The sequence below is a fragment of the Giraffa tippelskirchi genome, chromosome 12 (genome assembly GCF_054371585.1).
Source record: "Giraffa tippelskirchi isolate mGirTip1 chromosome 12, T2T-mGirTip1v1.2.pri, whole genome shotgun sequence".
Lineage (NCBI taxonomy): Eukaryota > Metazoa > Chordata > Mammalia > Artiodactyla > Giraffidae > Giraffa > Giraffa tippelskirchi.
Genome location: NC_137286.1, coordinates 11,104,581 through 11,123,679, shown reverse-complemented (window position 1 = coordinate 11,123,679; position 19,099 = coordinate 11,104,581). Strand labels below are relative to the sequence as shown.

The 19,099-nt window shown below is 50.5% G+C and overlaps 1 protein-coding gene across 19 annotated transcripts; it reads left to right on the top strand.

The window, feature by feature from the left end:
• The first annotated feature begins 862 nt into the window (after nucleotides 1-862).
• CCDC197 (coiled-coil domain containing 197) lies at nucleotides 863-15,579 on the top strand. Of its 19 annotated transcripts, none has more exons than XM_081552197.1 (10): nucleotides 884-1,092; nucleotides 1,602-1,857; nucleotides 3,144-3,226; nucleotides 4,983-5,161; nucleotides 6,816-6,926; nucleotides 8,391-8,462; nucleotides 8,765-8,881; nucleotides 12,139-12,270; nucleotides 13,492-13,609; nucleotides 14,159-14,406. In XM_081552197.1, exons 2-9 carry the CDS (start codon nucleotides 1,751-1,753, stop codon nucleotides 13,582-13,584), a joined length of 894 nt encoding a protein of 297 aa, XP_081408323.1. In that variant the 5' UTR covers nucleotides 884-1,092; nucleotides 1,602-1,750; the 3' UTR covers nucleotides 13,585-13,609; nucleotides 14,159-14,406. The 19 variants fall into 19 exon arrangements, with proteins under 19 accessions (XP_081408338.1, XP_081408333.1, XP_081408337.1 ...); XM_081552205.1 differs by lacking the exon at nucleotides 14,159-14,406 and adding an exon at nucleotides 8,587-8,638 and having other exon boundaries at nucleotides 13,492-13,581; XM_081552206.1 differs by lacking the exon at nucleotides 14,159-14,406 and adding an exon at nucleotides 8,587-8,638 and having other exon boundaries at nucleotides 13,478-13,522.
• Nucleotides 15,580-19,099: the final 3,520 nt, after the last annotated feature.

Below are 19,099 nucleotides of genomic sequence, written 5' to 3'. Positions count from 1 at the left end.
AGAATAACAATGAGCCCAGCTCCTCTGGGTTGGCTGTTGCCCCATCCTCAACCTTTGATCCAGAGCCTGCCCTAGCCCTACTCATAGCCCCAGCCCCTGCCCAGCATCAGCTACAGACTCGACATCACACCCTGCCCTCAATCCCAACCCTGTCTCTGCACCTGCATAGGCCCTTACTCCACATCTGCCCTCACTGCAGCCCCTCCTGACATTCTCCCCAGTAAGACCCTCCCAGGCTGCCCTCTGCAGATCCCCAGCTCTGATTGCATGGGGCTTCCAGTGGGGAAGGCCTGGCCAGATAACTGGGCAGTGAATGGAACTGGTATATCAGAGGCAGGCACCATGCCCGGGTCCCCCCCAGTGGCAGGGGCCCTGCACCAGGTAGCAGGGCTGACCATTAGGCAGGGGCAGGGGCAGGACCAGGTTTAGGTCCAGAAGTTCCTTCTGTTCCCCTACCTCCCCTGTCCCAGGGCGGGCTTTGTCCTTAGCCTTGGGTGGGGGAAGAGAGGGGCTGAACCCTCCATGGTTGCTGACTATCCCACCTAGTGAAGTACCCAAGTTTTAGCTACCCAGAATCAGGCTAAAGGAGGCAAAAAGGGGGGGTCCCAGCACAAGCCAGTAGGACTTGGGAAGCTTGCAAGTAGGGGTATCAAGGAAGACCAGCCTTGGAAGAAGGGCAAAAATAGCCCAAGTCCACCCCCCCTCCACCCCGAGGTCACCAGCACCTCTCCACCCCTTCCTCTGGGGAACTGAACCATGGAGAAAAAGGCCCCCAGGACCTCAGGGAATCAGGCCCTCCACTCCACCCCCAGGTGAATCCTGCAATGGACAACGTCATGAGAACAGAAGCCAGCATTGTGACGTCACAGGTTGGTGATGGCTTTGTGCTCCTGGAGCTGTCGAGTGAGTCAGCTGGGCCCCTTCCTCCTCCCTGTGCTCAGGGACCCATGTCTGACTCTGGGGGCTGGAAAGTAGCCCCTCCCCTTCTCACCCTGCTCCTCCCATGTGCTGGCCTGGCCCAGCAGGTGGCCAATGAACGGCACACTTAGGGAGATTGTCTTCTTTTAGCCATAACTAGCAAACCAGACTTAGGTGAGCGGCCCAGGAACTCTTTGCCAGGCTGTGTTGAAACTGCCTGTTAACTAGGCCACCTTCCCAGCTTGACCATGAGCTTATTCCAAGTGTCTACCTCAGTCTAGCTCTATGGAAGCTCAGAATATATGATGTCAGTTAAATGCATAAATGGTTGGCAGGATGGGTAGGGAGAGACAGATGACAAAGGTGCCTCCTCCCTCTGTGGGCTACTCTCTGACCCTGCCCCAGCTCTGCCCCCTTGGACTCTTTCCTGAATGCTCTGGGAAGCCAGCACCTGTTGGAAGTCCCAGGCATCTTGGCGCCCATGGGTCTTGACTGTCCCCGTTATGGGGTGACGATGACAATCATGCCCCTGCAGAATGGCATCTTTGGTTCCTCTAGAGCTGGAGGCACTGCTCAAAGGCCCCAGACTTTGAATTTAATGAAACTGGAGTACAAATCAGCCCTGCTGTACATCCTCGAGCTGGTCACAGAGGTCCCTTCTGAACCTCGGTTTCCTTTTCTAGGAAGCGAACTGGACCCTGGCTTCTGAGGACTGTCAGGAGGACCGGAAGAGAAAGCTGTCGCCTTGACTGTTGTCGTGGCCACCCATCTCCTTCCTGCCTGGCCCACGCGGCCCCCATCATCCAGAGTCGCCCAAGGTGGTGCTGTGGCGATGCTGGCGGCCATGGACGCAGGCCAGGAGGCTGGCCCGAGCGATCCCGGCAACAAGGACAGGGACCTGCAGGTGCTGTTCCAGGAACTCTGCCAACTCCAGGCCAAGTATGAGTTGTCCCGAGCCCCGCTGTGCCCTGGACTCCAGCCCCAGGGCCACCTGCAGTGGGCTAAGCGGCTGGGACTGAGCAAAAATGCCTGAGGAGGCAATGGAAAAATTCCTCAGGGCCAGGAAATGGCCAGGGGGTGGGGGATGCTTGGGAGTAAGTCAGGAGGGTTAGCTGAACTGTGAGTAGCAAGAGGTGGGGGCGCCTAACTCTCGCCCTTTGACTTCAGGCTTTGGCCGGTCCCAGGCCCTGCACAAGCTCAGTCTCCCAGCGTGAAGGCAGGGCTGTGGGTGGCCATCCCCATGCACCTGTCAACTCAGCCCTTCCAAAATCAACGTGCGAGGCTGCTGCCCTGGCTCCAAGCAGACGCCCTGGGTCCTTGCCCAGAGAGGCCCTTCAATATCAGGCTGCCCAAGAAAGCCTGAATTGGGTACAAAAGGATGTTTCTGTGAGCGATTTTTTAGAGAGAAGGTCCAACCCATCCATCATATTCTCACAGGGCTTCCAACCCCAATAAAGTTTAGCACTGTGGCTCACCCCACGTGGTATTTGCAGCAGGGAAGACCATTCTTTCTTGCATTTTTCAGGATGGTGTAGATGAGAAAATAGGGTCTGAGATGCAGAGTGGTTTGCCCTGGGGCACTCAGTGGTCACTCAGAGATACCTACCATGGCCCTGTCCCGCTCTGCCCTCTGCTCTTGACTGCTGACCTTGAATGGACCCAGAGCAGCAGACTCATCTTGTTTGGTGATGCCCTTGACTGTCAAGCATGGCTGGGCAGTAGCATGTGGCCGTCTCCCCTCTGGGGGCTGCTGGGGCCCCGACCTCAGATGTGCTGGGCGTCCCAGGCCTGGTCCCCACTGTCCCGTGAGAGAGGCTCTGGTTACCCCTGTTACACATGGCCCACCCCAGCACAGAGAGGTGAAGCCCCTGGCCAGATCACCGGCTAGTGGGGACTCAGGCCATCTGCCACCTGCTCAGCCTGCAGCCTGGTGAGGGGCTCTGTGGACCCCACACCAGGAAGTCTCTGCCTTGCTTTCCTCCCGGGTCTCCTTTCTTATGGCCTGACCACAGGCATCTATTTGACCTGTCTATGACTCAGCTTACTCAGCAGTAAAATGGGGGTGGAGAGATGCAAGTCAGTGGCCCATTGATGGGGACAGTGACCTGTCCAGCCCAGATCCACACAGCTCCAGAGATGGGCCCTTGCCAAGGGTCATGGCCTGGGGGTCTCCACACCACGTCTTCACGTCTGGCTCACTCACCGGCACTGAAATGTCTCTACAGGCAGAGGAAGCTGAAGAGGGAGGTGGAGAAGCACAAGCTTTTTGAAGACTATCTGATCAAGGTCCTTGAGAAAATCCCCAAGTGTACGTATGGAGCTTTCTCAGAAGGCCTGTCCTCTCCGCGACCACCTCCCAGCCCGGGACCCAGGCACGTGTGACCCCACTGAACCTCGAGCTCACCCGCTGCATGGGAACCCACAGACCTGTGCCACTGTGGTCGAGCCATCCTGGCCGCCAGCCATGTGACCTGTGCGGCAAGTTCTCAACGTCTCTGTACGGTGGGAACAATGAGAATTCTGTGGCCCAGATCGTATTTTATCATCGTGTATTGGGTTGGCCAAAAAGTTCCCTTGGGTTTTTCTGTACCATCTTATGGGAAAACCTGAACGAACTTTCTGGCCAACCCAGAGGCACAGAGCCTGGCATTCAGCTAGCACCCAGGAAATGGCAGCTATTATTATTATCTCATTTGTCTTTGGTTTTGCTCATTGGAGCTAAAATTACACAGACATCTGAAATGGGTTTCTGTGTTTTGTTTGATCATGATTTGTGCCAAAATCCACTGTAATCAGTGCTGCAAACTTGATAGGAAAGGGAAGGGAAGTCATACTTGCATATTTGTATTATTATCATAATATTATTATCTTTACACCATTAATAATAAAATAACTATTATTGCTCATGAAATATTTACTCTGTGCTAAGCTATAACTCCTCCTTACGAGGTGCCGGGGCTTCCCAGATGGCTCAGTGGTAAAGAATCTGCCTGTCAAAGAAAGAGATGCAGGAGACGCAGGTTTGATCCCTGGGTCAGGAAGATCCCCTGGAAAAGGAAATGACAATCCAGTGTTCTTGCCTGGAGAATCCCATGGACAGTGGAGCCTGGCAGGCTACAATCCATGGGGTTGCAAACAGTTGGACATGACTGGGTGACTGAGCACACACACACGTAGGAGCTTCTGGGAACTGTGTTACCCAGGCTCAGAGACATTAAGGGACTTACCAAGGTCACCTAGCCAGGAAATGGTGGAGCTGGGTCTCAGACTTTGGTCTATCTGATTTCAGAGCCACTGTGCTAAGTGCTCTGGAGCGGTGGGAGCCCTAAGGACTCTGTCCTGGAGGTCAGGGAAGGCTTCATGGAGGAGGGGGCCACTCATGGAGGTCAAAGGTGTTCAGCAAAGGGGACGAGCGTTGCAGGCAGAGGGAACAGCACAAATGTAGGCTGGAGCCCTGCGTTGTGGGTTTAGGACTGATGAGTTCCAGTGTGCTGGAGCACCGGGGCCTGGCAGGGGTTGCTGGGAGGTGTGATTGGAAGGTTGAGCAGCACCAGAGAGCCTTGAGCACTGAGCCGAGGAGGGGCGCAGGGCTCCGGGCCGAGCACAGGTCTTGATGTGGACCCAGGGCCCAAGGCTGCTGCCAGCAGCCTCCTAGGTTGGGGCCTTCCTAATTCAGCCATTCAACCCTGTTCAACCCACCTGGAAGGAGCAAACACCAAAGCTGGGGGCCTGTTTGCTCAGGGCAGCAATGACCCCTGTCCTCTTCCTGCAGGCTCCCCCAGCCAACAGTTTCTCCTGGGGGTTCCAGAGGGTGGGGCAGGGCGTGGGGAGTCTCCTGCCTCACTGGACAGCAATCCAGAATCCTCACTCAATCCAGAATCCTTGCAGCTTTTCAAATGCTGAGGCTTCTCCTAAAGGGACAGGAGGTGGGTGATGGAGCCTTCTCGACTCTGGGGCTCCAGCTGACAGCAGCAGTCCCACCCACCGTGTGAGCATCAGGGCAGGGGGCAGGTAAGGGCTGGGCATTCTGTGCCCACCCATCCTGCCACGCACTGTCTCCGTAGGCTACGACCAAGGGGAGGAGCTGGAGGAAACCCTGGTGGCGGTCATGGTGGAGCACTACGGGAAGCTCTTCGCAGTCAGCCAGGACATCCAGAAGCGTCTCGAGGCCTTCTTCGAGATGAAGCAGGCCGTCCACAAGAGCCTGGAGTCTCTAGAGGAGGGCCACAGGGCTCTGATCCCGGTAACAGCTGCCTGAAGCCTGGCCCATCCCACTGGGCAGAGAACTGGGGTGTAGGCATCCACCGCCCTCTGCACCCCAGAAGAAGGCCTGGAGCAGGGGTGGGATACTGGGAATCTGGGTGGGGCTGTCACTCCACAGCCTTGTTCTGAATCCCTTTCCCTGCTGAATGTCTCCCCTGGAAAATTCAGCTTATTCTGAAAAAGTAATCCTCGTGGTAGAAAAGTCAGGAGTGCTAGATTCAGACAGACTGAGGTTCAAATTCCCCTTCAGCCTTTGACTAGCTGCATGACCCTGGGCATGACCCTCTCTGAGCCTCAGTTTCTTCAACTGCGAAATGGGGGCAATCCAACCTAGCTGGTAGGCTGCTGTGAGACACCGAACAGAAACTGTCTCAGAGTAAATGCCCCCAGAGGTCATCTCTCTCATATTTGGTTTATCTTCTAATAAATTCAACTTTTACCCTAAGGGATGGGCATTCCATGCAGAAGAAACTGCCCTGGCAAAGGCATGGCATGGTGAATTTTTGTGCTGCAGCTGGGGCCTGGGGACACAAGAGGACAGAGGATAGGGACTTGGAGAGGGAGGAAACGGGAAAAGAGAGGCTGACGGGTTGGTTGATTCTTGCAAGGACCTGGCTTGGAGTTTGCAGCAAGTCTCTGCCCCCTAGTGGTAGCACTGAAAACCTACACCGTTTTGTACCTTTTTTTTCCTTTGAGGAAGGGACACTGCGAAAAGCACTTAACAGGCTTTATCTCATTCAGATCTCACCTCAGCACCCCAAGGTAGGTGCTTCTATTCCTAGAGCTGAGACGAGGGGAGTGAGGTGTGCAAATGCAATATTGGATCCCAACTTTTATTGAGAATTTTAATATTTTGCTCATCGTACATTATTTTTTTGCATTAACTTTGATTTTTAAAAACATTGCATTAAAATATTGATTATATTAATTCTGAGCTAAGTGTTGTACTCTAGTCCGAGGAAGGCTATTTTTCTCATTTTCGAAGTAAGGAAACTAGGGCTCAGAAAAGTGAGGAGTCATGTGTATCCTGTGTCCCCCAAGATATCCTCACAGGGCCTGGGAGGGGGTGCCCAGCGCAGCCTGTGCCCCAGAGGCCTTCACAGCCTTGTCCCTGACCCAGTGTCCTCCCAGCAGCCCCTGCAGCCGGAAAGGCCCAGACAGGTGGTTTTGCTTATGGAGAGTGAAACAGGGTTCTAGGAGCTGAGTTGGGATTCAAACCCCAGTTGCCCTGAAAAGTGAACGTGTTTGTCTCTCAGTGATGTCTGACTCTTTGTGACCACAAGCACTGTAGCCCATCAGGCTTCTGCATCCATAGAATTCTCCAGGCAAGAAATACTGGAGTGGGTTGCCATGCCCTCCTCCAGGGGATCTTCCCGACCCCGGGATCGAACCTGGGTGTCCCGCATTGCAGGCAAATTCTTTGCCACCTGAGCCACCAGAGAACACCTAGACATACCTTTCCCTACATCTCCTGGTGCTTTGAATGGCTCTGACCCCTCCAGAACTTTCTGATCCCCGAATTTTCCACTCCCCACCCCCATCGTCGCTGAGACTGAGCTCCTGGACCAGGCCCAGGGCAGATGCCCCCGGGAAGGGTCTGCTGCACCAAAGTGACCCAGCCACCCTCACTGCAGCGCCTCAAGATCCGGCTGTGCCAGCTGCAGAGGAGGTGTCACCGCAAGCAGGAGCAGTGGCAACAGCTGAGACACAGCGTCACCCACCAGAAAGACTCGGGCAGCTGTGAGGTGAGCACAATCTGCTGGGTGGGGTGGGGGTGGGGCAAGAGCCGGGGGCTGCTGTCTCCTCCATAATATCAGCCCCCAACACACACACACACACACCCCGCTTATCCACTTGTCCTTCGTGGCTTGTTGTTGTTGTTCAGTTGCCAAGTCGTATCCAACTCTTTGCGACCCCATGGACTGCAGCATGCCAGGCTTCCGTGTCCTTCACCATCTCCTGGAGTTTGCCCAAGTTCATGTCCATCCAGTCGCTGATGCCATTCATCCATCGATCTTCTGTCCATCGATCATCCATCCACTGTCTTCCCCTTCTCCTCCTGCCTTCAATCTTTCGCAGCATCAGAGTCTTTTCTAATGAGTCAGTTCTTCCCATCAGGTGGCCAGACTATTGGAGCTTCAGCTTCAGCATCAGTCCTTTCAATAACTATTCAGGGTTGATTTCCTTTAGGATTGACTGCTTTGATCTGGTGGCTATTAGCTGTCAAAGTGCTCCTCTAAGGAGAGGCAGATGCTGAGGCCACAGGCAGTTAGCCCCCATTCAGGCATGTGCACTCCTAAATAATGTGATTCTTACTCATATCTATTTCACCGTGGAGAAGAGTGTTGCTCAGAAAGAATAAGTCAGGGCTGAAGTCAGGGGACTTGAAGCTATGGTTTTTCCAGTAGTCGTGTATGGATGTGAGAGTTGGACTATAAAGAAAGCTGAGCGCCGAAGAATTGATGCTTTTGAACTGTGGTGTTGGAGGAGACTCTTGAGAGTCCCTTGGACTGCAAGGAGATCCAACCAGTCCACCCTAAAGGAAATCAGTCCTGAATATTCATTGGAAGGACTGATGCTGAAGCTGAAACTCCAATACTTTAGCCACCCAATGCAAAGAACTTACCCATTGGAAAAGACCCTGATGCTGGGAAAGATTGAAGGTGGGAGGAAAAGGGGATGACAGAGGATGAGATGGTTGGATGGCATCACTGACTTGATGGACATGAGTTTGAGCAAGCTCCAGGAGTTGGTGATGGACAGGGAGGCCTGGTGTGCTGCAGTCCATGGAGTCACAAAGAGTCGGACATGACTGAGTGAACTGAACTGAACTGAACTGAAGTCAGGGGCCAAGATTTCTGGCCAAGATTTCAATCCTTTGAGCTTCTCTTTCCTGGGCTGGGGAATGTGGACTAGTTACCCTCTGAATGCCCCCACGTCCTCCCTACACCAGAGTGTGCACCCTACTAGCCTCAGGGTTTGCTGGGAGGAGGTGGGGAAGCCAGGCTGGGGCACAGGGCAGTGCTGGGCACACCCCACGTGGGCAGGGTGCATTCGGTGAATGTAGGACCTTCTCAGGCCCCCTGGGAGACTAGTTTGGAAGACACGAACATTGGAGTTCGTGGGCTTTTACTCCCAGCCAAGGAGCCCTGAGGGGGAGCTGGATCGGCCGCAGTTTACAGAGCCAGTCCTGGGTCTTTCTCTTTAAGGTGGGAAGCAAGGAAGCCATGGCTGATCACGACTCTGAAGACCTGAAGTGTGGGACTCTGGAGCTGCCCCGAGTGAGGAGCCCTGGGTTCCTCCACCTTCACCGCCACCAAGCCCCTCCATTGGGTGTGGACCTCAGGTGTCCCCAGCCAGGAGAACCCTCTGGAAAGCCAGTCCATCCTGTGTCCCTCTTTGCAGGGGATGATGCTCTGGCTCCAGGAAGTGGAGGGACTCATCCCAGCCCCTTTGGGTATGGAGCACAGACCGAGATGAGAAGGTGGCTCCTGGCTCCAGGATGCCTCTCTGGCCTGAGCAAGGTGGGAAGAGAGGGCAGGGGATTCTAAGAGGGGGTCCCAGCCTGCTCCCCTTCCTGTAGAACGAGCTGCTCAGCTATGTGCAAGTGGTCATCAACGACATGGTCCAGCAGTGCCGCTCCTCTGCCCAAGCTGTGCCCAGGGGCATGGGCCTCTTCTCCAAGCTCGACCTGATCCAGGTGAGGACTTGTGCTCCCCAGGCAGGCTCCGACCTGATCCTCTCCTGGGCCTCGGCTCCTGGTGTGTCCTGGTGAGCTGCCATGTTGGCCCTTCCCTCCCTGGCTGCATGGTGCCTGCATGTGTGCAGTAGGGTCTTGGGGTCTTTTTTAGCTTCTCAACAAACTTGTAATGAGCACCTATTGGTGCTGTGTCAGAGAGTTATAAAGGAACTCCTGCCCTGCCTGGTCGTAATGTGTAGTCCCACCCTGTTACATCACAAACACACATGGGTACACACTCATACAGACAGTCATATGGTCTCGCTGAACACCCTGCAATACACATGAAACATACACTGACACACCTGCAAACCAACACACCAAGATGCTCACAGATGTGGTCATATGTTTACACAGGGAAGGACATTTCAGTGACCGAGGGAGCCTCAATGCTCCCTATGAGCACTGATGAGCTCCCGATGAGGACCAAGGGGTCCTCATCTTAAACTTCAGGATCTCCTCAAGTCCGTTGAGCTTTGCTTTCTCACTGGGAGGGTCCCCACACACCCCCATCAATCACAATGCTGATGCTGCAACAGTGGAGGTCAGGTCATCAGATTGGCTTCCACCAATGACAGCATACCTTGTTTTAGTTTTAATAATAGCTTTATTGAGATATACGTCCAGTGCCCTAAGATTTATCCATTCAGAGTGCTCACTTCACTGTTTTCAGTACAGTCAGAACTGCACAATCGTTTGTGGTATCTCATTCCTGAATCCTTTAACCACTCCCCCCAAATAATACATTTTGTATCTGGTTTCTTTCACTTTGCATAATGTCTTCAAGTTTCATCCACATGGTAGCATAAATCATTCCCTTTTATGACTGAATAATATTCCATTGTATGGATAGACCACTTTTGTTTATCCAGTAGTCAACTGATGGACATTTGGGTTGTTTTCATTTGGTGGCTATTATAAATAATGCCTCTATTGCCCATGTTCTTTTAAAAATATTTATTTATTTGGCTGCACTGAGTTTTAGTTGCAGCACAGGGGATTTTTTTGATCTTCATTGCAACATGTGTGATCTTTTATAGTTGCAGCATGTGTGATCTAGTTCCCTGACCAGGAATCAAACCTGGGCCCCTTGCCTTGGGAGTGCGAGTCTTAGCCACTGAACCACCAAGAAAGTTCCCATGCCCACGTACTTGTGTGGACATAGCTTTTCCAATTATCTTGGGTAAATGCTTAGGAGTGGAATTTCTGATTCACGTGGTAACTCTATGTTTAACATTTTGAGGAACTGCTAAACTGTTTTCCAAAGTGGCTGTGTAATTTTACAGTCCTGTGATCAAAGTATGAGGGGTCAGTTTCTTCATATCCTTGTTAACACTTGATGGTCTGTCTTTGATAATTTAGCCATCCTAGTGGATATAAAGTGGTATCTCATTGTGATTTTGATTTTAATCTCTCTGATGATGAATAATGTTGAACATAAACATGTGTGTATTGTCCATTTGCATATCTTCTTTGGAGAAATGTCTACTCAGATCCTTTACCCATTTTTTTAACTGGACTATTTGTCTTTTTATTGTTGAGTTGTAAATATTCTTTACATACTCTGAATATAAGTTCCTTATCAAATATATTATCTGAAAATATTTTCTCTCATTCTACTGGTTGTCTGTTCACTTTGATGATGTCCTTTAGAGCACAAAGATTTCAATTTTGATGAAATCCAATGTATATATTTTTATTTTAGTTATTTGTGCTTTACACATCATATCTAAGAAACGATTGCCTAATCCAAGGTCATGAAGATTTATATCTAAGTTTTCTTGTAAGATATTTATAGTTTTAGGTTTGTGATGTAATTTTAGTTAATTTTTGTATATGGTATGAGATAAGGGTCCAATTTCATTATTTTGCATAAGGATATTCAGTTGTTCTGTTTCCATTTGCTGAAAGGACTACTCTTTCCTTATTGAATTGTCTCCTTATCCTTGTCAAAAATCAACTGGCTGCAAATGTGAAGGTTTATTTCTGGACTCTTAATACTATTCCATTGGTCTTCATGTCTGTCCTTAGCCAACACCGCACTGTCTGGATCACTGCAGCTTTGTAGTAAGTTTTACAATTAGGAAGTGAGTCTTCCAGTTTTGTTCTTCCTTTTTTTCTTTTTTTGAGGTTATCTGACTCTTGTAACAGCTTGCCTTGTGTCATGCTTGTAAGTTCAACATGTGGGTGGGTTTCAGGCTCAGTGTGACCAAGGCTCAGTGACACCACAAGGACCGTCCTTTCCACCCCCCCCCCCCCATTTCCCCTTCAGCACTGGTTTCATCCTAAGCCGTAAGTTGCTTTCCTCATTCATTGCAGGTTCAGTGGAGTAGTTTGAATTCAGGATTGTTAGTGCCTCTGGGATCTGCTACTGCCTGCTAAGTTGCTTCAGTCGTGTCCGACTCTTTGCAACTGTATGGACTGTAGCCCACCAGGATCCCCTGTACACAGGAATTTCCAGGACACTGGGCGGGGGGGGGAGTCCCACGGCCTATGTTGTCCAGCAGTGACGGTCCGCAGTGAGTGAGGCTGCTCTTAATTGAGAAGAACTTCTCACAAGAATGTCATGGGCAGTGCTAGGGCCGCCCTGCCCCGCGGCACAGCTCACACTGAAGGCCACATAATTGGCATCCCTGGGGTGTAGTTCCTTCACGTTGGACATGAATGAACATTTGAGAAAGGGCACATTTGCCCTTACACTCACAGTGTATTAATTTCGTCTTCTTCCCAAGAAAAAGGAGGAAATTACCCAGTGATGTCAGGGGGCCCCAAGGATCTCCCTCAATGATCAATCAGTCAAGACTTATAGTCACACTCTCATGCCTGGGAAAGAGTTAGAGGTGGGGGAAATAAAGGTCACCTGGCCCTTAAGAAATAAGTGCCCCTCAGAGAGAGAGGCTGTGGGCAGTCAGGGTGGGCTTCTTGGAGGAAGTGGTGAGAAGAGATAGGCAATGCCATTCAGGAAGCCACACGAGGACCTGGACTCTGAGCCATCCATCTCTGCCGCTGCTGGGCTGTTTCGTTTTAGGAAAGCCACTTAACCTCTCTGAACCCCAGTTTGCTCACTTGCCAACTGGCATTGATACTGCATCCTTGTTGGGACCCTTGGGAAAACTAAAGGACGTGTAGATCAGCCTTTGACCGTGCTTTGGTGTCTGGGAAGTGGCCTCCAGGGGCCAGAGCCCAGTCAGGTGCCAGAGATTTCTTTTTCCTTCCAGGAATTCATGTTGGACAAAATGGAGACTGTGAGATTCGCCTCACTGTTCACAGGACCTATCGTGTGCTGGACAGCAAAGAACCCCAAGGACCAGGGCCTCAGGAGCTACCCTAGGCCCTTCAGGAAACATTCAGTGAGTCAAGACTCAACCCCCAGGAACCTCTTCCCCAGGACCCAGACTTCCGAGTGCTCCAGCCTTTGCTGAGGCAGCCCGGGGCCTCCAGGCTGCCGACATCACGACCAAATCCTTACCTGCTTGGTCTCTTTTCTTCACCCACCAGGGCTCCCGGGTTGGGGGGGTGGGGGCGGGCAGGGGGGAGCCAGCAGGTGGGGGCAGGGCAGTGAGAGAGCAGGATTGGATCCTGAGGCCAGGAGGGGCTGAGGGGGTGCTGTTCCCCACATTTTGGGACTGATAGGGATCAAGGTGCGGCTTCCCTGGTAGCTCAGCTGGTAAAGAATCCGCCTGCAATGCAGGTTGGGAGGATTCCCCTGGAGAAGGGATAGACGACCCACTCCAGTATTCTTGGGCTTCCCTGGTGGCTCAGCTGGTCAAGAATCTGCCTGCAACGTGGGAGACCTGGGTTCGATCCCTGGATTGGGGAAGATCTCTCAGACGAGGGCATGGCAACCCACTCTGGTGTTCTTGCCTGGAGAAGCCCCATGGACAGAGGAACCTGGAGGGCTATAGTCCAAGGGGTCGGACATGACTGAGCGACTAAGCACAGCACAGGGATCAAGATGAGGCCGGCCTGGGACCATGGACAAGCAAGGGGGTCGGAGGAGGAAGGTCCCGAGTTGGAGGCAGCAGCCACGTGGGAGGTATCAGGCTGGAGACCTGTACCGGAAGTGAGGGATGCATTTCTCACTGTCATGAGTGGATCCAGCTGAGACCAAGGAGCTTTGGATAAATGCCTGATTATTGGGAACACAGGAGTCACAGGAGCCGTCCAGAACCACAGGAAGTGTGGGAGCTGACCTGACCCGCAGCAGGGTGGGGGGTACTCAGTTTGTAGGGAGACATCTCATCACTGGGTCCCAAAAGCTGGATACCAAGCCAGTGCCTACTGCCCACCCAAGGGTCCCGGAGCTTCCTGGCATGAGTACTACTCTCAGGGAGACTGGGGCAAGGCAAAGCCCTTCTTGGGGCTGGTTTTCCCACCTGTGAGATTGGGTGTGAGGATGTCTAAGGGAGTCCCCAGTCCAGTCTGACATTCTTAGGTCAAGGTTGGAAAGACTTGGTCAGCATGGATGCACTGGCTTGGTGTCGTTGAGCCATGGGAGTAAAATTATCCTAGTGACCACCACAGCCCCTGGGGATCTGCTGATGTTGACTGACTTAGGTAAATGTTGAAAGTTCAGAGCAACTGATTTGCGGCAAATAGTGGCGTGTCAGCAAGTTACCTTTCATGGGGGAGTTTCAGAAGAGATGATGCAATTCCTTCAATAAGCAACACAGGACCAATGTTCTCCAGGTACTGTTGGGAGAGATGATTGGAGGTTCGGAGGGGGGGGGGGGGGCCCTGAGTAGGACCTGGCCGCTGAATTAATTAGGGAAGCTGAATATAAGAAAGGAGGTGATGTCGGGTCAGGTCTTAAGAGCAGTTTACACCCAAAGGGTGAGAGTGCTGCAGAAAAAGCATCATTTCGAGTTTCTGACTCTTGGAACTTTGGAGCCAAGAGAACATCCCAGGTAGAGCTTGAGTCAGATTTCAGAAGAGAGAGGTGAGGGGAGGGCTGGAGGAAGTGAAGGAAAGACAAGGAGACTTCCCGTTTGGCTGCAGCATGAAGAATCTGACGGGCAGTCTGAGATAGTGGGTGGGCTGGGGAGCCACGTGGGGTCCCAAAGACCGGGCTGTGAGGTTTGGACTCTGGTCTGGAGGACATATATGGGAGTGTTTTGTCCATTCTGGCTGCCATAATAAAATACCATATGCCAGAGCTTCCATGGTGGTACAGGGGTTAAGAATCCACCTTCCAATGCAAGGGACACCGGTTCAATCCCTGGACCCTACATGTTGCAGGACAACTAAGCCCATGAGCCACAACTACTGAGACTGCACTCTAGAACCCATGAGTCACAACTACTGAAGCCTGGGCACCTAGAGCCCCAGCTCCCCAACAAGAGAAACCACAGCAATGAGGAAGCCCACACACTGCAACTAGAAAGTAGCCCTCTCTCACCGCAACTATGAAATAGGGCTGCAACTAGAGAAAGCAGCAGTGAAGACCCAGCACAGCCATAAATAAATAAATCTTTTTAAAAATACCATATGCTGGGTGGCTTAAACAGCAGATGTTTTCCTCATGATTCTAGAGGCTGGAAGTCAATGATGAAGGCACTGGCAGGTTTGGTCTGGTGAGAGCCCACTTCCTGGTTCAGGTGGTGGAAAGAGTGATGGAACCCCATTGAGATCCCTTTATAAGGACACTAATCCAATCCATGAGGGCTCCACCCTCACCTAATCACCTCCCAGAGGCCCCACCTCCTAACATCATTGTACTGGGGTGAGGATTTCAACACAGGAATGCGGGGGGACAGGAACACTCAGTCCATCACAGGGAGCCTCTCACATCCACTCCCCTCTGCTTTCTTTCTCTCCTCACAACATCTGCTTTCCAAAGAGATCTGAAGCATCTCCTTAATCTCCCTGTACTGGGGGAGATCCCATATAATGGGATCCCATGTCATGTGGGCACATGTTAGGCCAGTGATGCTTAAATATGCAGAGGAAGGCTTTTTAGGATCAAGTGTGGATCCACGCCCAGAGCTTCTGACCCAGCAGGCCTGGGGTGGCCCGGCCTTGGAGTCTGCGTTTATGACAAGCTCCCCAGTGACGTTGATGCTGCTGGTCCCAGGACCACACTTTGGGAACTGCTGCTTTGGTGGAATGACAAACCTCAAATGCCTAAGCTGGACTCTGCTCCACGTGGAACACCAAGCCCCCCACCTGGACTCCAGTTCCCGTCTGTACAATGGGGCAAGCACGATGGGGTCCTGGCATTCTGGGAGGGCCATCCCCACCCCACATGACCTCCCAGAGGTGCTGGACATAACACCCTGTTAGGGGCCCAGGGCGCAGTCCTCTGGCTTTGCTCATTGAGGCTCTGTGAAGAGCTGTTTTCCTTCTGTACCCTGCCATCGGCTTGCTCTGCACACGTTATGCGCGTGTTCATCAGTCAGGTTCAGATGTTTGACACACTCCCTGAGGAGGAGGGCCATCAGAACAGAGGCCTGGTGTGACAGTGACCTGATCACTACTCTAAGTTTGCAGCAGGCATCTGAGTCTTCTAGAAGCTTCCAGCCTCCCTTGGGCAGAGCTTGGTCATGAAATTGATAACTGGGCCCTGCATTTAAGGGCCCTGTGCTCCCAGGCTGCTGGCATGTACTAGAGCGTGGGAGTTTATCCTTGCTGGGCTTTTTTGTCAAAAAAAAAAAAAAAAATGCTCTCTTGAGAAAGCTCTCTCAGCCGTGGCCTTGAACCTTCAAAGTACTTTCCTCCTGGATTCCAAATTAGCTGCAGAAAGGCCTTCAAGAGCATTTGGAGGAAAAAAAGCAGTGGTTTCAGGTACCTTATGAAATGTCATTTCATCTGACTTCACATCCAGACCCTGAGACCCCAAGACACCAGGAGCCCGAGGGCTTGGACATTTTCCAAGACTGAGAGCTCTTTGTACCTGACATCAAATTCCAGCTTTAATTTTCTTTAAGTGTGAGAGCATTCTTTCTACAGACCATTCAGGAAGAGGCGGACTATTAGCTAATGGCTGGAGCTGAGAAAATTGGCTATTTGGCAGAAAGATCAAGTTATGTCTTTTTTCCCACCAGATATTACAGTATATTCCAATTCCTTTGAGAGGTGGTTTTCCAATGTCAATACTCATTAAAACCACCTATGACACTTGCTAAACAGGGCTTATTCTCAGAAATTATGGATTCTGGCATGAGGCCCCCAAAATCTGTTATTTTAACAATCATCCCAGATGGTTTCAGTGCAGACTGGTCTCCAATCACAGGGTGTGAAACACTGAGTCCATCAATGTCAAAAAGAAGAAAATCTGCTCCACATCTACCTTTAGTCCGGAAGAATTTGGGAAGCATCAAAGCAACCAGAAGTGATACCTGAAAATAGTTCAACCACATAAAAATGAAAGCTGCATCTACCTCAGAACACAGCAAAATGTCTAAAGAAAATAAAATTGGGGGGGGTCAAGGAAATGCTGAGAAATTTGAAAAAGGATCAATGTTTTTGATATTTAAAGAACTCAAGTAAAAAGAATGACATCAATTGTTCCCCAAATAGACAAAAAATAAATCACAAAATAAAAATGGCCTACAAACATGAAAGATATTTCATTTCACTAAAAATAAAATTGCACATTATAACTTCAAGGGTCTTTGTAGATATGTTTAAGTAAAGATTTATTTATTTTTGGCTGCACTGAGTCTTCACTGCTGCTCGAGGCTTTCTCTAGTTGTGGCAGTAGGGGCTACTCTCTAGTTTCGGTGTGAGGGCTTCTCACTGCAGTGGCTTCTCTTCTGGAGGAGCACAGACTCTAGCGCACGCAGTTTCAGGAGTTGTGGTACACGGGCTTAGTTGCTCTGTGGCATGTGGAATCTTCCCAGGCCAGGGATCTAACCTGTGTTCCCTGCATTGGCAGGCATATTCTTAACTATTGGACCACCAGGGATGTCCATACCTTATAACTTCTGCCCATCAAACACTTATTAGCTAGTACACTAATGCATGTAAGATAGACTCTCCAAAACTGCAATGCTGTTTGTATAAACTCTTTGGAAAGTGATCTGAAAAGGGGTCTTAAGAGGCTTACAAAATGTTTATGTCCTTTGGCTCAGCAATTGTAAGTCAAAAAATTTAAGTGAATAAAACCAGAGCTATTTGGTCCAAAACGACAAATTCCAACTCAGCTTGGCTTGAGCCAAAGAGAGAGTGTATTGGCTTATAAAACAAGAAGTCCAGGAATTCTCAGGCTTCAGGAACAGCTTGATCAGGGGCCCGGTGGCCACAGAATCCAGTCTCTCTGTGGGCTCTGCTCTCCTGCATCTTGGCTTCATTCTCAGGCTCCGCATAAACAAAACAGCTGCCAACAACCTCGGGCCTGCACCCTTTAAAGTTGAAGTCAGAGGAAAAGAGAGAGTCTCTTCCCAGTAAACCCCTGGCAAGTCCCAGGCTTTACTCTGATTGGATCACCTTGGGTCAGATGTCACTCTTTAAACAAATCCCTGATTGGCCAAGCCTAGGTTCCCTCTCCACTCTGAATGAATCTCTATGACTAGGGGAGATTCCATGCTCTGATTTCCAGGCCTTGGTCAAATTTTGAGCTTTAGTGAGGTGGGCTATCTTCCATGGCTAGAGACCAACCATATGACCAACCTGCTACAGTGTCTGTACCAAGATGTCCACCACATTGCTACTTATAGCAGCCAAACTGGATACCACCTAAATATCTCAGAGGAAGAGTTCAACCAGTCATGCAAAACTTTATGACTTGATAATTCTTCAGCCATTACATTCCATGTTCTCAAAAATATTTAATACAAGGAAATTATCTATAGGGTATAAAGCTAAGTGAAAAAAGAAAATAAGCATTTTTTAAAAGTTGAATATAAACCCAATGCTAGAGAAGGAAATGGCAACCCACTCCAGTATTCTTGCCTGGGAAATCCTATGGACAGAGGAGCCTGGCGGTCTACAGTTTATGGGGTCGTTAAAGTGTCGGACATGACTTAGCATCTAAACAACAAAACACTATGCAATCAAAATTATATATGTAGAAGAGGGAAATAGACTAAAGGGCGAAAGCAGTGCTTCCACACGGGAGGATCCTGGCCCTGGGGAGGGGTGGGAAGTATCAGACCCACCAGGTTCAGGAGATTGAATAAGTTCCCCACCCCCACCCCATAGGGGCATCTACATCCACACTCTTGCCAAAGGCTCTGTGTTCATCTCTACCTCTTGACTTTGGGTTGGCCATGTGACTTGTTTTGGCCAATGGGATATTGGTGGATTATGACTCAAGAAGAGGCTTAAAACTTACTGTGCAGTGGGTCTTATGTGCCTGTGGGAGCCCCCTGCTTGTAGAGGGATGAAAGCCACATGGAGCCCACATAGACCAACCCGAAGCTTGGATTCACTGATACCATTCACTCCTCACTGAACCCACAGACCTGAGTGTGAAATAAATGCTTATAATCGTAAGCCAGTGAAGTGGGAGGTTGTTTGTTACACAGTATCACAGCAGTAGCTGTCAAATGCCCCTGCACACTTCTACAAATTCCATGCTCTCTCTAATCCAAGAATCACCAGCGTATGGGGAGCCAGTCCACCTGCTGGGCAGCAGTTGTGTCCCTGAGGACCACTGAACTGCCAAAAAGGAGTTAGAAACTGTTCTGCCATGTTAAAAATGGTGAACCCTGGATTGGAAGATTCTAACTTTTGCATTTTTTTCTTTATACTTTTGTATATTTTCCAAAATTTCTGCAATAAGTATGGTTAATTTTTATAATTGGGGGGGAACTTTATTCAAAAATTGATTAAGTTAATTGGAAACCAACTCTTCTTTGCATTTCACTGATCCTAACCTTTGGCATCTCCAAGAACAGAGTAGATTGTCAATCTAGTAGTACATTGCTTCAACCACAGGACTTTCTTCAAGTCTCTGAAGACAGGGTTCTTGGCCCCTGCACACTGCTTTTTCCAAGTTCAGCAATTCTGGTTTCTGGAATGAGGCTCCATTCTCTGAATGGTCTCTAACCTTAAAATCTGGTGTCCCAATCTGAGTTCCATTCCTCAGGTAAGGAAGTTGGCCAGACTTCCTTATGAATGAAGGGGTAACAGGACAATTGTGGAGGAGGCTTCCACGCCATGGCCCCAGCTGAGAAGGCGCTGGGCATTCCTGCCTTCACTCCCCGCTCATCACCCTGGGGATTCAGGCTCTGCCCA